The sequence below is a fragment of the Anguilla anguilla genome, chromosome 4 (genome assembly GCF_013347855.1).
Source record: "Anguilla anguilla isolate fAngAng1 chromosome 4, fAngAng1.pri, whole genome shotgun sequence".
Taxonomy (NCBI): domain Eukaryota; kingdom Metazoa; phylum Chordata; class Actinopteri; order Anguilliformes; family Anguillidae; genus Anguilla; species Anguilla anguilla.
Genome location: NC_049204.1, coordinates 55,197,983 through 55,214,379, shown reverse-complemented (window position 1 = coordinate 55,214,379; position 16,397 = coordinate 55,197,983). Strand labels below are relative to the sequence as shown.

General features: G+C 40.6%; 1 protein-coding gene across 1 annotated transcript in view; it reads left to right on the top strand.

Annotated features, from left to right (window-relative positions):
• The first annotated feature begins 8,789 nt into the window (after window positions 1–8,789).
• Window positions 8,790–16,397, top strand: part of xpr1a (xenotropic and polytropic retrovirus receptor 1a) — a 94,798-nt gene continuing 87,190 nt past the window's right edge. The window contains exon 1 of the mRNA XM_035414628.1: window positions 8,790–9,225. Within this exon, the coding sequence (XP_035270519.1) occupies window positions 9,157–9,225 (69 nt within the window). The 5' untranslated portion in view covers window positions 8,790–9,156. The remainder of the gene's footprint in view (window positions 9,226–16,397) is intronic.

Below are 16,397 nucleotides of genomic sequence, written 5' to 3'. Positions count from 1 at the left end.
TGCGCTGTTCCCTGTTCAGCTCGCGCTGCACAATGCCACACAAAGCGGTCAGTCGCTCTATTCACAGAGACACGCATTTACACAATGGGGACATCTGATGAGCCATGCAGAATAAGGTTTAAAAGGCAAATCATTACATTACATTACATTTATTTAGCTGAGGGTAGCAGTAGTCCACCAATCCATGATCAATTATCATTTAACATTTAAACTTAATTCTTAAAATGTCTGTTTCTTGTGGACAATCAAAAATGTTTTATTTATTCCAGAGAGTTTTTTGTGGATTTTGTTCTGTGGATGGAATAGCCAGCATACAAGTGAATCATGTGATGGCCCTTAAGGAGTAAATACAAAGGGTAACTTCGACCTAGCGTCATTCTTATTTTCACTATGGCCTGTTGCACTGTTATTGTGTGTGGTGCCTTCAAATTACTTTTCTTTTATAAAGGTGGATTCATACATTTCCCCTAGAGTCCATTGTTTTTATTTTGATATTAAGTGACTATTTAATATTTCTAACTCCACAATTAAACACACATTTAACATTATTCATACAGTCATACATTGTGTGCCTTCAAATATCATACTAAGTATTACACTCAAATGCAGTACCAATAAAATTAAAAATTCACACAGTTACCTATTCTAAATTCTCTTTTTATATTTGCTGAAGAACATACATTTAGGTACGTTACACATATATTAGTTTAACTGGCTCTTTAGTCTTCCCCTACCATACCATTAACTATGAAACTTCATTTTTATTGTATTACCCATTTTTTATTATAAAACCTTACAGGGGTGGACAATTGATAGTGCATGCACTTTTCAAAGTGTAATTTGCTTTTGGTCATAATACAGACAGAATATTTGCTGATGCACTTCTTTTTATTGAAGTGCCACTGCCCCATCCAACAATGCAAACACAAGGGGGGTCAAATGGCTGTGCTTTCACATCTCCCCGTTCCTCACTCCTAACCGTGTTTCCTTGGACCCCACACAGAATGGAGACGCAGGGCTTTGTAAACACTAATGCAATCATTTTTTTTTTTAATGGAGCAGTTGTGTTCTTTCCCCTTTTTCTTCCCTCTGTCCAGTTTTGGGGGCCACGTCACCTCACATTGTTGGGGAGTGCCGTGGGAGAGAAAGGGAAGTGTCATGCAGGGCAGTGGGCCCCTGATGCGCACTGACACTCACATTGTGCAGAGAGGAGAGGGAGGAGGACAGAGCCACCAGACTGAGACTAGCTAGCTGTATCACAGGCTTTTGTGTCATAGAACCAAACTTCATTCTCAATCTCCAAGAACAGGGATTATAAAAAAAAAAAAATGAAGACACATTGCCTCCTGAATGCAATTAGTAATCAGTGGGAAATCATGTCTGGATTTCCGTCATGCACTTTTCTGATTGGCTGTAAGAAATCCCACTCTATCCTCTTTCCCCACAGTCTGGGTGATGACCGTAGGCATGCGGGCCACTCTCGCCCAGGATCCTCGGAAGAACAACCCCTTCAGATGTGGAGATGAGGTTGAGGTTTGCATATCTGGATCAGAACCGCCATCACTGGCAACATTCAGGATACACTGTGGTGCAATGAACAGGGAGAGGCTGAACGTTCTGTCATCTGCACTTCTGTTTGACAAGGGCATGTTAAAATTTCTCTCCTTTTAAAACGAGTGAATTGTGTGATTTGCATTGTTACAAGGTTTTCCCTTGAACTTGCAAATAGCCTCTATTTTGGAGAAGCAGCACAATAACACAAATGACAGTGAAAAAGATCAGTGGTTCCAGACATGCATTTTGACAGCATAACTCTGCCAATCAATGATTATTAAATACAGTTTCCTTTAAAAAAAATAACTCTCTTAACGAATTAAATAGCCTAACTAACTTAAGGTGCATTGCTTATTCATCAGTTACTTTACTTGTATAATGAGAATCCTCAGAGGTCTGTGCAAACAATATAGTGTATTATATACAGATTTCTAATTTTGAATGACTTAAAATAAGGTTGGGGTTAATTTTGAATTTTGAGGAGTTCACTTATTTGTTATAAAGTTTAATTATTTCCACACATGAGCATGGCATTTTACCATTCAGTATTCAAAACATTTTTTATGATCATTACTGTTAATTGTACTATTTTAAAACAAGAATTCTGAAGAGTGTTTATTTATGTAGTAATTAAACATATCAAGCATTTTTGCGACTAAAATCTTTTTTTTCTTTTCTTTTTTTTTAGCTTAGAGTCTTAAATTACCTTTCAACTAGGAATGTATTGTTGGGTTTTCTACAATAAAAAGTATTTTGTTCAATCAACCAAATAATTTTTAATGTAGATCTTTTATGAATGTTGTTTCTGGAGCTCTTTTGACCTGCCACACATGCCGCTGTTATATTTTAATATTCAGCTTAAATGAAGGTGCAATCACGTTCTATTGAGGAAGTGTTTATTAATGACACTGTGCTATACGAGCACGCAGCCTGGCACGCAGAGCAGGGGTTATTTTTGTCTGAGAGGGTCCCAGGTGTTTGGGCTTGTTATTGTAACGCTGTATCATTTACCAAACGAGTGACTCCACACCTCGTCTCCCAGAGAGATCAAGCCCAAGCACGCATGACCCAACTGCCAAACAAGTGCCAGGAGCAAACGCAAGATACTCTCAACCAGGAAAAGAAACAAACACATTTACTGAATAAAAGATCAGTCTTCAAACGCTCCAAATGTCACACAGCTGTAAAGAACTGTTTTTAAAAAATATATATGTTTGGCTCCCTTCTCATATTTTGAGGAGAATGAAATAAAGACATTACAGGTGCCACAATCACCCTTTGATGAAAATCAACTTCAAAATTGTTCATTCAGAACGAACTGTGTGAAAATAATCAAATAAACAGCCATGGAAATTCTAAGTTGGATTTTGATTTCATATGAACGTCAACAATAAAATAAATAAAGTAAGTGTTGAACACAAGGAATTATTAATCTTGCACAATATTTTTCCTTTTTTTTTCTTGTTCAACATGTAGATTAGTACACTGGTGCGATGCACTCTTAATTCATTTTACAAGCTGTTATCTTACACAGTTGCTGCACACAGAATTATTATTTTCGGGATGTGTTCGGGGACCGGGGGAGCAGAAGCCATGCAAGAAATGAGAGACTGGGAGAAACACGCCCACATGCACAGAGCAGAGCCCCATCTCATTGCCCCCTGTGGATTTGGTACGGCATGTGTTCACACATAAGCAAGTCTGGTGCTCACCACTCACACTGGCCAGAGGGGGTGGGGCGAGGAGTGACTGTGGGCCCAAGGGTCTAAGAGAGGCCTCAGGGAAAAGAGAGGACTGGCAGACACTGATAGTGTTAGACATGTGCAATTAACACAGCAAGGAAATTGAAAAATTTGACTATGCTCACATGACATGGTTATCCCAGGTGGAGAGGGTAAACAGCAGTCCAGAATAAGGAATCTCCCCCACATGTAGCCAAAACCTTCTGGATGTAAGGTGGCAGGGGCTTTCACTGAATACAGAGAACATAAACAACAGAGTATCATACATTGTTTCACAAGGATGGATTGAAGGAATTACAGCACAGGATAGCATGCTTGGTTTTGATGTGTAACAAAAATGAACTTCTTCCTTTGAGCCTTCCTTCCCACCAGAACAACAACTGATTTTGTACAGTGTATAGCAGAATGCCTTCATTTCAAAAACTTTTTTCTTTTACCAAATGTATTTTGTGGCATTATATGTCGCCACCTGCTGGAGAGATTAGAATTCTCTGACCGGTCCTCGTAGAACACAGGCGTCATACTGCAATCCTGGAGGGCTGGTACCTGTATCTGCTGGTTTGTAGTGTGTTTCCACACCTTTCATTCATTTGAAGTTGTTGACTGCCTAAAGAATTCATACACTTGTTCTAAAGGCCTTAATTGGCTGCTGATTGAAAGGAAACCAGAAATACTGCAGATCGCAAAGCAGGATTACTGAGTTAGCTGAACAACTGCACTTGAAACCAGAATCCTCCCAAAACTGAAACAGGGAATGAGGCTTAAAAAAAAAAGCTGTTCCAGGACCTTGGAAATTCTACTTTGTGATACGGACCGCAGCTCTACATGATTTGAGTTGATCCGTCTGTGTTAGAACAAACCCGTGGAGCAGTTATGTCAGTTTTGAATCAAATATGTTATTCCTTTGGCACTATGATCTGTTAAATTGTTTCTCGTGCAGCGAAAGAAGCAGTATCTGAATTTGCATTGGATAAGAGCATGCCTCTGTTATATTTCTGTATAGCAGCTTCAGGTAGAAGCATGCCAGCTAAACTTATTTCTAAGCCCTTGCAATCAATAGCTAATTAAAGAAGAATGTTCTTTTTTTTTTTTTACTTCAGTCCATGTTCCATATTTGGGAGGCTTCTGGGTTTTCCTCAGCGCAGTTATCCATCTAACTAGGCAATCCTGCTTTGTGATACAAGTCCCAGAAGTCAGGGATGAAGCAGGGCTCGTGTTGACAACAGCTCAAAACCATGCAGAAGAGCAGAATATATTTTAGGACTAATTGACATTCTTTGACTGGCTGAATAGTAATGGTTTGGGGCTAAGAGGCACCAAGCTCCTGATGAATATTATGAGAGCTTGAATAGTAAATGAACCATACTTTTTTGCATTAAGAGCTGAGAAATCAAGAAAATTCTATTTCAAAAAGACAAACAAGTTACTTGCACACAGAAATTGCTCTTGCAAGCGTTTAGTTATCAACTATCTTTGGAAGCCCTTGTTTTTCTGGAATATGTATGCAAGCTAACATACATACAGTTAGATGCTCTTTTTCAGCAACTCACCATGTCCTTTGACTTTTAATGTCTATGAATATTGCATTTTTTAAAGTTGACCTAATGGAAAACAACACAGAAAAATGTGTTTGTGTGCAGAAACATACAGTCGCAAAGATATTGCTATCTGAAATTCAAATCACCAAGCGTTCCTCTGAAGCCTCATACTGTGTTAGTCGTAACTGCATTGAGCAAAAATGCTTTACTATTGCCCCCTAGAGGAGACTGCAGTATTATATTGGTGATGAACTGCGCTCATTATAATAACTATAAAAAATATAATAAATGTAAATAATACTACATTTTAGCTTTGAAGACATTCCCCATAAAGTGTGCTATACAGAACAACAAACACAATTTAAAAATGACAGTCAATAAAATTATTAGAAATATAAAAGGCCCTAAGGAATTAAACATGGGGAGAGAGTCATCATTCTTACCTATGCGTGTAGAGTATTCTACAGCCCAGAGCTATTGAGAGATGGGCTCTGTCACCCATACTGTGAACATCAGCAGCAGGCACAGCCCCCATAGGTCCCAGGACTTTACGAGCCGGGCAGGGTATAGTACCGTTACACTGTTGTAAGTCGCTCTGGATAAGAGCGTCAGCTAAATGCCTATAATGTAATGTAATGTAATGTACCGAAGGAGCTAACTGATGTAGTCTGGTGCTACACCTTGGAGAGGGTTAGGACCTTAAACCTTTACTTTATGGATAACCAGTGGAGGCTGAACAGAACAGGTCTCATGGGGTACTTATTGGAAGTGCAGATGATGGCTCTCAAAGGTGAATTTGAACTACCTTATTCTGTAAAAGAGTCTGGATTGAACTCCCATAAGCAGAGCATTTCAGTCATCGGGGTGAGGTGTAAAAAGCATGAACTTGTTTCTCACCATCTGAAAGGGACAAAAAAGCCCTGACGACGTACTTAAAACTGGGTGTACAGGAGATATTTTGCTTTATTTATCCAGACCAGACTTTGGTGCCAGGCTACTATAGCTCAACTCAAATTCTATTTCCAGTTCAGTCTCCTCCAAGCAAAATCCCAAAAACACATTCCTTATAATGACAAGGAGGGCACTGTAGTAGATCATCCCAGATTAATTGGTTGACTTTAAATAAAGAAAATAGAAGGTATTTCATTTATTTTGCTGCAGCAATGAAATCAGTTGCATCCTGTGCATTCCTTTTTTGCATAAATTCTGAACTTATAATTCATGGTACTTTCCCATCATGTAGTTAAATGAAAAACAATTATCACACTTTGTGAACATTTGTAAATACTATGTTATAATATGATTAGTTTATCACTTTTTTCTGCTTGCCTTTCATTGATGACATTACTGGCATCTTGCCATTTTATAGGCTATTATGGTAATTCCCGGATAATGTATGAATAACATTTACTTATAAATATAATGAACATATTTTTTATGTCCCTCGGAAGCAAAATACAGTCAGCAATGTCATAGGGCCAAGGTCCACATTGACACAACTGCTGTTTCACAAATCTCCCAACAGGTGGTAGTATTTACAAAGCTATGCAATACATTTGTTTGCAATAATAATAATAATAATAAGAAGAAGAACAACAATAATAATAATCATCATCATCATCAACATCATGAACACCATCGTCATCATTATTATCATCAATTTAATTTGTAGTACTAAAAGCTCTTTACAGAAAGGTAATACAAATTCATATCAAGATAACATCAACAAAGAGTAAACATAATAATAATAATAATAATAATAATAATAATAATAATAACAAACAGGAAAAACCTACAAAATAGTATAAAGAAAAAAAAACATTATTGGGGAACTGTAGTATTTATTGTTTTTCTACATATTACGTGTGAGCTGTCTTGTTTTGCCAAGTGGTGGGCAACCGTTATAGAGGCTGTTGATCTGTCCTGGGCCCAGGAGTTCAAAAGTGATCTGATCAGATTTTAATTATCGGATTGGATTAAATCCTGCAAAGGGGTAGTTCAAAACCAAAAAACAGGATTGGGATCACTTTGGAATCCAATCAGATCAGGTAATAGAATCCCAGCTTTAATCTGGATCAAATCTTCAAAATGCGTAGTTCAAAACTTTAACATAGGATTTTGATCCAAAAAATCAGGATTACCTTGATCCCAGTAGAAGGGTGGATTTAGAGTGGATTACCAGAAAAAAATATAGTATACAATTCATTCAAAATACATTTCAATTTAAAAAAGATGGTAGAGTTTGTAAATTAAAATAATACATTGTTTGTAGGCTCAATGGTTGCAAAATTTTTATTTACTTTTTTCTGCCACATTTACAGTGACCTCTAGCCTACCCCTCAGAACAGTGCATTCAACCAAATAATATGTTTATCAAACTACAAGCCTGCTTTTCTTTAATGTTTACAAACAAACCTTTCATGGCTTAAATCAAATACAAAAATGTTAGCACTTGCAAACTTATATTCCTTGTATCAAGAGCTGTCAGAGCTAAAAAAAGAAAAGGTTGTTTACATTTGTAGGGCCATAAAAATTGACACTCAAAAAGTTACATATTGCACCTTGAAAGCCCCCTGAATATTATATATAATTTGAAGGTTATAAAATCGTAATCTCATTAATGTTCCAGTGCTTTAAAGCATTGATAATCAGGATCTGGTCATCTTGAACAGTCCGAATATGGATCAGGGTGATCCTATCCTGAATTGCTTTGAAATACTGGGACAAAATCTGGCTGAGCTGCCTGATCCTGGATCACAAAATATGGGATTTCAAAATCTGATCGGATCTGATTGAGATAAAAAGTTTTGAACTCCTGGGCCCTGGTGTCAAACAGGCCTGACCCAACATAAGAATACGTTGTTAGATGCAGCACTAGTGTACAAAGATATTCCCCTGTCCTACTGGCCTAAAAAGTTAAAGCTACAGGTTCTTTGTATAATGCCAATTAATCTCTCTCTCCCTCTCTCCCTCTGTTTTACTCACTGGTCATACTGTGCTGCAACTATGGAGAAACATGATAACAACAACAACAACTGAAATTATGTCTTTATGCGTACAGACAAAAATAATAAGATTAAATGCTTCCTGCCACATAAGTGGTCATTACCTGTGGATGGACTGAATGCAACTGTCTATACAGCTAAAGCTATGCACACAGCATGAAAAATAATTTAAATTGATTGGACGAAAAAAGCAGATTACTCTAAAATAACAAACGGTTGACAGATGGGAATAAACCGAGGAACTAACATTTTACATTGACCCAGTTTCTTTAAGGAAGCACGGCAACGCTGTTTTATTTACTTTTTTCTTGTGATGCAATATGTATTGCCGTAGCCCATAGTTAATAACTGAGGGTTAGAGAAACGCAGGGGGGAAATAGGCCAATTAATTTCTGCCTGGCTGTAGAGCTGGCCTAGAACTGCTCTGTAGCAACCTGCCGCCTTTATGCATTGGTATTTGGAAATATTGATATTGTTCAGCCCCACTGACAGTTGGTTTGGATGTCTGTGTTGTCTGCATGCTTAAGGACGGGAAGAAAACAATTTCGATGCAGTACCGCAGTAATAGTCGTTCATGTCAACTAAATCCTTTCCGTGTAGGAAATGGGCACGACACAGCACTGTCGTCCTTCATTGTTGGTCTCTTCATCTGTGACAGATTCCCAATTAAACGGGTGTGAATAAGTACAGCAGACCGGAATAGTCGGATTCAGTTTCCCAGAAGCGATGTCAAATGAGCTCACCGCGTTCCCAGCATCAAATTAATAAATGATAATAAATATAACACTCAGAATACTCTGAACGACAAACATTGGTGTGGTAGTATATCTTATACACGCTCGTGTACATAAAAAGGGACCCGTATCTACATGTAGACCTACTGTGATTTAAAACAACTAAAATTATTTTTCAGCCTACATGGGGACTTGAGTGAGGGAGGTACCGTCTGTCATTACGCGATGACGCAAGGACGTAGCTTACTGAATGTGATGGCGGACGAAATTACCTCCAGTGCGAGTCAGAGAGGCAAGAGAGAAAGTCGTCTGACCCGTGACAGTGCTTAGGAACCAGGTTTAGGGAGGGCGACTGTTGTGTATGTTTTGAACGCCGTCCCCTCCCAGTGTAATAATATGTGGGACCGCGTGTCTTTGGAGTGCGATAACTGGGACGCGGCAGAAACAGACACCGCTTATTAGTGCAGTGTAACGGTTGCTAGCTAGCTAGCTGTTAGCCAATAAGACTCCAGTAAAATAACAAGACGACTCAATAAGCCAGATCCAGCAAGGAGTAGCTAAAGGACCTGGAGGAGACACCAGGATGAAATTTGCGGAGCATCTTTCTGCTCACATCACTCCGGAGTGGAGGAAACAATACATCCAATATGAGGTAACTGACATTAGCCCGCTACTAGTCTAAATCAATTGTAGATGGGTTTACTTCTTGATCAACGACACTGACAGTGGCCACAATATGCTCTAAGTCGCTGTATACTAGTATTATATAACAAAAAGTTAATTTATTTTTTTTACATTCATGAAAGCTTTGGAATGCTATAATATCCTATTATAAGTACTGCATTCTAACGTCTGGTTGTGGGCAATTTTAGCTTTGGCATGGTCGGTGCTGTTGCAGTTCATTGAGACGCTCTGATTATAACTTTGAGACGACCAGTCACCAGTTTAAATTTGCCAGCCTGATCGATTGCCTTTCACAAATGTACCGATGTAGCTAGATAGCTACTAGTTGTTGTGAATGTTAGCTAACTGTTAACTATGTTATAGCTAGCTAAGTTGATGTGACAGTGATGCGATGTGTGGGTCAACGAATGGTACTAGTAACATTACACCTGTTCATCCGCACCCAATATAATTTATCGGACGCTATAGTTAACAGTTGTTAGATAACTAGCAACTCTCCGACGTTGATACAGTGTCAGTTAGTCTAGCTAGTATTTGTTGTCATTCTGCACAAAGTAACGGACGGACAAACACTTGCAATGTATAGGCTATGTGCAGTGGAGTTCCTGGCGTAGTCTAAGTTAACAAGGGCGAGCTGGTCGGCCGGGATTTCGGGGACAGGGAATTGAGTTGGGACCGCACCAATAACTGAAATGAGCGCAAGGAAAACAGTTTCCCAATTTAAATTACTTTTATAAATCAGCGGCAGTCTTTATCCAACGTTAACTGACTGTTAAAAGAGATGCTCTTGTGCAGTGGCAGTCTTTGTTTTATGAATGTCAGGAACAGAAGTGGCGTTGCTTCAGCATAGCGCTACATATTCATGTCTCGTTGCAGACACTGGTCTTTTAAACTGTTGGCTAATTTGCCATGATTACGCCAGTGTGGAGGTTGTGTCTATTTTGATAATGGTAACAATGATTGATGATTCATAAGCAATAAACGTGGCTGTTATTTACATGTGTGTAATGGTTTTTTTCGGCCAGGTGAAATTTTGAGCTCAGTAGAGGTATCCCTTTGTCCATTTCATCATTAAAAGAGGGCGGGTCAGATGTCTGTCTTAGATATGTGTTTTACTGTTTATTCTGCCTTTCTATGACTGATGTTTTATCTGATGTTAAATTATGTTTATATATGTATATATTTCTTCTTTTCCACTCATTCAATAAATGTAAAAATGAGTAGTTTTGTTGTGGTTATTGTATGTATACGTTGTGTATTACATTATATTACATTAATTTGGCAGACGTTTTTATCCAAAGCAACCTCCAATAAGTAAATGATTATGATAAAATGATATCATGTTTAATTTAGAATTTTAATATATTGTGATGAGGGTATGTTTTGATATTTGGGCTTGGAATAGCAAATACCATAAAGAATAGAAATTAGCACTAATATCCACATTCAAAATGCAATTGCTGGCTTTATCATTGAGACAAAAGACAGCTCTCATTCAGTTGCACCAAAGACATTCATGTCAGTATTTTTTAATACAGAATTTTTCATATCTGGAAACGATGTTCTTTCCACTTCTTGGTTAAAAAAAAATAAAAAGGTAAATACATTTTTTGCAGATCATTACAACTGAAATTTGGACTCTGATTTGTTGGCAAAACATTCTTTTAAAATTGGCTGGAAGTGCCATTTCGCTGAATGCTATATTGGTATATTTCAATGCATTGTATTTCTTGGAATTACTGTACACTGCATTGGGATTCCTCCCCATTTAATTACTGGTAATGCATTACCCTTTTTTATTTTTTATTTGTTGAATCTGACATATTTTAACATAATCTAATTTTATTGATACTGTTAGGACTAGAGTGGATTTTATTCTGGTTAATCCAGTTTTAGGTTTTATGGCTTGTCAATAGCTACAAAAAAAAAAAAAAAATGAAACTACATATAGCTACGTGCTGGATGTACCTAAATTGAATTTGGCTGCAGTGTTCAAAACTATTCAAAAAATAAAAAGATACTGTTCCTGCATATGTGTGTGTTCCATGGATAACAACAGAATGGCTAAGAGAGATTCCATGCTGTGAGGTTTAATGCTTTTTGGTTCCTGGGTTCGAGCACAGCCGTGAACGCCTGAATGCATTTGAAGGGGCCGCTGAGCTCCACTTTGCTCTGTGAGTTACAGACAAAGGACAGGATCTCTGGCTGAATGTTTCTGTGGTGTTGTTTTTCCCATTTGCCATCCATTGCAGCCCTTTTTAATATAGAGGCATTGAGGGAACATGCGGTCTATCTCAACTTCAAGAGCTACAGTTGGCGGATGAAGGTTTAATTTTGCATGGAAACCTCATTTGCATACAGATGGTGGTTTGAAAAGTGAGGGTACTCCAGTATTCATCAGTCAGGAATTTCATATCGAATGCCATCGTTGTACATGTTCAATTTGAAATATTTGTATGGCTATTTGAACTGTGCATGATTTGGGGATAGGAGAAATAAATAGGCTATCACTGGAATCGGGGACATTTTTTCTATGATCTGTTGGTTTCCTTTGTAGAATAACAGATACACATGGAAGCTTTGTTGTCATAGGTAAAATTCTTCATTTTGGAATGAGGAAGAATATCTTGCAAAAGGGGTTGTTAATAATATCAAAATAATAGCAATGATGGTCTGATTATTTGACGAGCAGGATGTAGGCTGTTTAATTTGAAAAATGGCCAAATTCAACCAGGCAACCTGCTTCACGGGCAGAAAAAGGCAGAAAAAACATGCACATATCCCAGTCTTTCATTGGTTCTGGAGTTATAGGGGAATTCAAATATAAATTATATATTTTTATGTATTTATCTTTTTGTGTTTATCATTTTTATATAGGCCTACTGCTTCATATTCCCGTTGCTGTACAGTGAATGAGGCATTGAAGAGGTTGGAATTTCAATCTAATTGATTGTTTTGTAATGAAACTGTGTTAGGAATACGCATTATGCTGCAGAAGGCTTCCATATTCAAAGACAATAACAAAAAAATAGTAATGGGCTTCATTTGTGTTTATCTATGGAAATGTTGTGCAGTAAAGTGCTTGATGTTACTCACTTCGAGGTTTTTAGTAATTAGCTAACTAGCATACTGAATTGCCTTGTTATCAGCCAGTTAGCTAAGTAATGCTCAGGTAAATGAAATTTTAGGCTTTTTCTATGGGCTACATTCCTCCTGTTCCTGTGTAGTTACAGTTGTCTTTAAATGTGGAGGTCATACAAGAAGAAGCAGGTGCTTCATTTGGATAAGTAGACAATTAAGGCAAAGCAGCATTACTGGTATTGCAACTAGCAGTTTGTAATTGACAATGCGCATTGTCAGATGTGTGTGAAACACATCCATTTTGGGTAAAATGTTTTGGTTTCCATTTTCACTATTTAGTGTTTTGGCTCTGTGCCATTTCCTCTTTCCTCAACCTTGCAGTAAACCTTGCAGGCTTAATGCTTGGCCATGACGATAATAAAAAATGTCCTTCGAACGTCCTTACTCTGGTTGAATAATTTGCTGCCTCTGCATATTTTGGGTTTGAAACGCTGCCTCGTGCGTTTGCTTGTTGTTTTCCACTTCGCTGTTTGGGCTTTGTGCTTGCAGTTTTGGAACACAGGAAGAGTGGCTGGATTTGCCTGCAGCCACAGACGAGGTCAACGTCTAAGTGCAGTCCAGTACCAGTGCGGGCTCTAGTGTCTCAATATAGCTCATTGCCAGCTCTTCACTAGAAGTGAAACAAACAGATGTACAGTAAACAAGAAAAAGTTCCTGGTTCTCTTCTGTCGTTGTCTAAAGATAAGCCAGTCTTCCTGCCCTGGTTAAAGCTGTGCTCCAGTATAATATACTTTCTTAACACATGATTGTGGACTTTGGAATTTTGAAGAATTCAGAAGAAATTCAACATGGTTTTCTAAATGTTGTGTCAGGCATGCTGTCAGTTACATACCACGTGAATTTTTGAAATGTTTTACTTTCAGTAATAAAGTCATGTCATACAGAAAACATTGGGCAGTTTTCCACATTTCCAAACATTATTAGCATCATAATACCGTAGGCTTTCCAAAATCAGAATGCTGAAACCTACTCACAGAGGTTTGGTCAGCGCAGTTTGACCAGCTTGCTGTTTAAATGGTGCGGTGCATTTTCGCCCTAAGTGCCACCTGCTTGTTCAGACTCATCGAAGCTTACAGAAATCCCCGGCTGGCAGAGAGGGCGAGGGAACGAGCGCCTGGAGTGCCTGAAATTCCAGGCTCCCGGATGTAGAATGTACGACCTCAGCCAATGCCAATTATTTATAGAGGTAAAAGAGGTGAACTGCACCGTACTTCTTGTGTTAGCTGTTTATTTGTAGTGCCGCGTGGTACATTTCTCCACAGATTGCATTGGTCCCTACCTGTAGCGCTGTGTAGGTCACTTGCGTGCGTGTCGCAGGTGTGCTTTATAAAAGCCGCTTCCGCGAAAGCCGCTTTGTGGTGGAGCCCCGTAGAAAGCGGGGGAAAGCGGAGGAGGCTGCGGAGGGCGCGGGAGGGTCTCTGCGCGAAACGATGGCGCAAATGACGGTGCTTAATGCCTCCCACTCCTCGCAGCCTGCCTGCGCTGGCCATATGCGCGCAGAATGCTGTCTGGGCGAACGCGCGCGAACGCGGCCCCGCCGCGCATACCAATCGCCCTCTGAGCGGACTGAGGCAGCGGAACAAAATGGGAGACGCGCACAATTAAAGCCCTTTAATGGCCACTGTTTCTCGCGGAGGCATTGGCTAAGTGGTTTGGTGATTAATTAGTGAAGCCTTGATTGTACCCGTGCTGTGTTAGTGGGCAGGTTTCTGTGTATTTGGGCTCGTGTTTATTCGTTATCTCTGCGCTCAGGCCAGTGGTAAGAGCGGAGGCTGTAGCCCTGGCCGTGACCTCTGTCTGGCTGGCGTAGGCCTGAATGTTTTCGTCTATTTAAAGAAGAGATGGTTCCACCAGGACTACTAATAGGCCCGCGAAACTGCTCCCTTAATTATTCATGAACGTTTTACGTTTTCTTAATTTAATGTAGCTTCTGTGAGCCAGGAGTCCATAAACAGCAGTGTCAGTTAGTTCATTTTCTCAGCGCTTAGAGGCTTAATGAAAATGGCTGAAGTGAGGGTAATGAACGGACCGTTCCTCGCGGTAATCAGAGTTACAGTCCGGTGTAGGCTGGTGCCCTCGGATTGGTTTTCCTGATATTTTTGGGCTGCACTTCGTTGTGATTGGCTGAGACAGCAGTCAGATGTGGCCTGTTTGTAGAAGCATAGCTGTGAGCAGTGTGTAGTGTGTCAAGCCTGGCTGTGAGCAGTGTGTAGTGTGTCAAGCATGGCGGTGAGCAGTGTGTAGTGTGTAGAAGCATGGCTATACTCAGTGTGCAGTGTATGGAAGTTTGACTGGGTCGTACTAAACAGAAGGAAGCATCCACATGATGTAGGATGTATCCACAGGGCTGTATAAAAACAGTACCCTGGGGGAACTTGTTTGTTTTTTTCTGCAGATCAGGATGCGCGCCAGGCCTGTTTCCCCTTCTCAGCAGCACACGGGCTGATTGTTTATTTTATGACCAATTATGGGCCATTACCGTGATTGCCATGTGTGTCATATCCATCATAGTGTAACTGTGTGGGTGACAGGAGTCGTTAGGCTGGCGGTAATTTTGTAGCTGCCCCCTCCCTCTCTGTGATACACAAGAGCTTCCACAGTGCTGGCACTTCTCGTGGGCTGATCTTCCACACTGCCGGCTCTTCCCGTGTGCTGATCTTCCACAGTGCCAGGCTCTTCCCGTGTGCTGATCTTCCACACTGCTGGCTCTTCCCGTGTGCTGATCTTCCACAGTGCCAGGCTCTTCCCGTGTGCTGATCTTCCACAGTGCCAGGCTCTTCCCGTGTGCTGATCTTCCACACTGCCTGTGCTTCCCGTGTGCTGATCTTCCTCCCCACCGGCGCTTCCCCATGGGCTGATCTTCCCGTGTGCTGATCTTCCACACCACCGGCTCGTCCCATGAGCCAGGGCGGAAGCCCAAATTTGCACTGCGCTTCTTGCCTGACCCCCACGCAGGCGTGTTCAGCAGCTCTCAAACACTGTGCTGCACACACATCCCGCTCGGTGCTACACCTCCTCCTCTCCCTCTCTCCCCCCCGTGGGCTTCTGCCATTTAATGAGTTCTGCTGAAACCCCCTTAAAACACTTCAGCTCCCAGATACATTAAGCCCAGTGACCGCATTTACATACCGAGCGCATTCAGAGCACTTGAAAAATGATGAATATGTGTGTTCAGAATGCGTATTCGGAATGAGCGGTTTACTTGCATGCATTAAAAAATTTAGTTAGAAAATGACTGGTTGCCGTTTCATAGCAGATTAGCTGTGCTGTGAGCGTCCATAGTGGGAGGCAGCAGGCATATGAACAGACCGAGGGAACACAGCACAGCGTGCCACACATCTGAGAGTGTAAGGATACAGCTGAACTTACGCAGGGTGGCGGATGAGTTCATTTGCCTTACAAGCACCTTTCTTTTTACATTTATTACTGGCTTTTTCAATGGTCGCGTTAACAAAGGATTCTACAGAACGTTTCGGGAGCCAAAATGCAGGAAAAAATAGAACCACTGAAAGCGACCTCTGGCCATCCTACCTGAAACGTGTCCAAAAGCCCATCGATTGATTATGTCTGGAGTAAAAGCGTCCCCCACTGAACGGCACGTCCTGCCCTAGCCCCTCCCACTCGGAATACGAGGGAGGGTCCGGAGCAGAGACACACACCTGCGGGGCTGATGCTGACTGTAGAAACAGCACATAGGCTCGGGAGGGGAGAGGAGATGCATTCGCTGAGCGCTGGCTTGTGTGTGTGTGTGTGTGATATGGGAGGGAGGGTTGAAAAAAAGACTGTTGCTGTCTCTGATCTGCGTGGGCTGCACACACAGGGACCGATCTGGGCTCTCCGTCTCCTCTGACAAAACCGCCGGGAGAACACGGAGCGTGTGATTCAGTGAAGGGAGACAGCCCGTGCCCTTTGAGTTACACATTTCAAAGTGAGTTTTTGTGTAATCATTCCTCCTGCGAGGGGAGGACAGAAGCGGCACCGCGGCGGGCTAACGTTTTG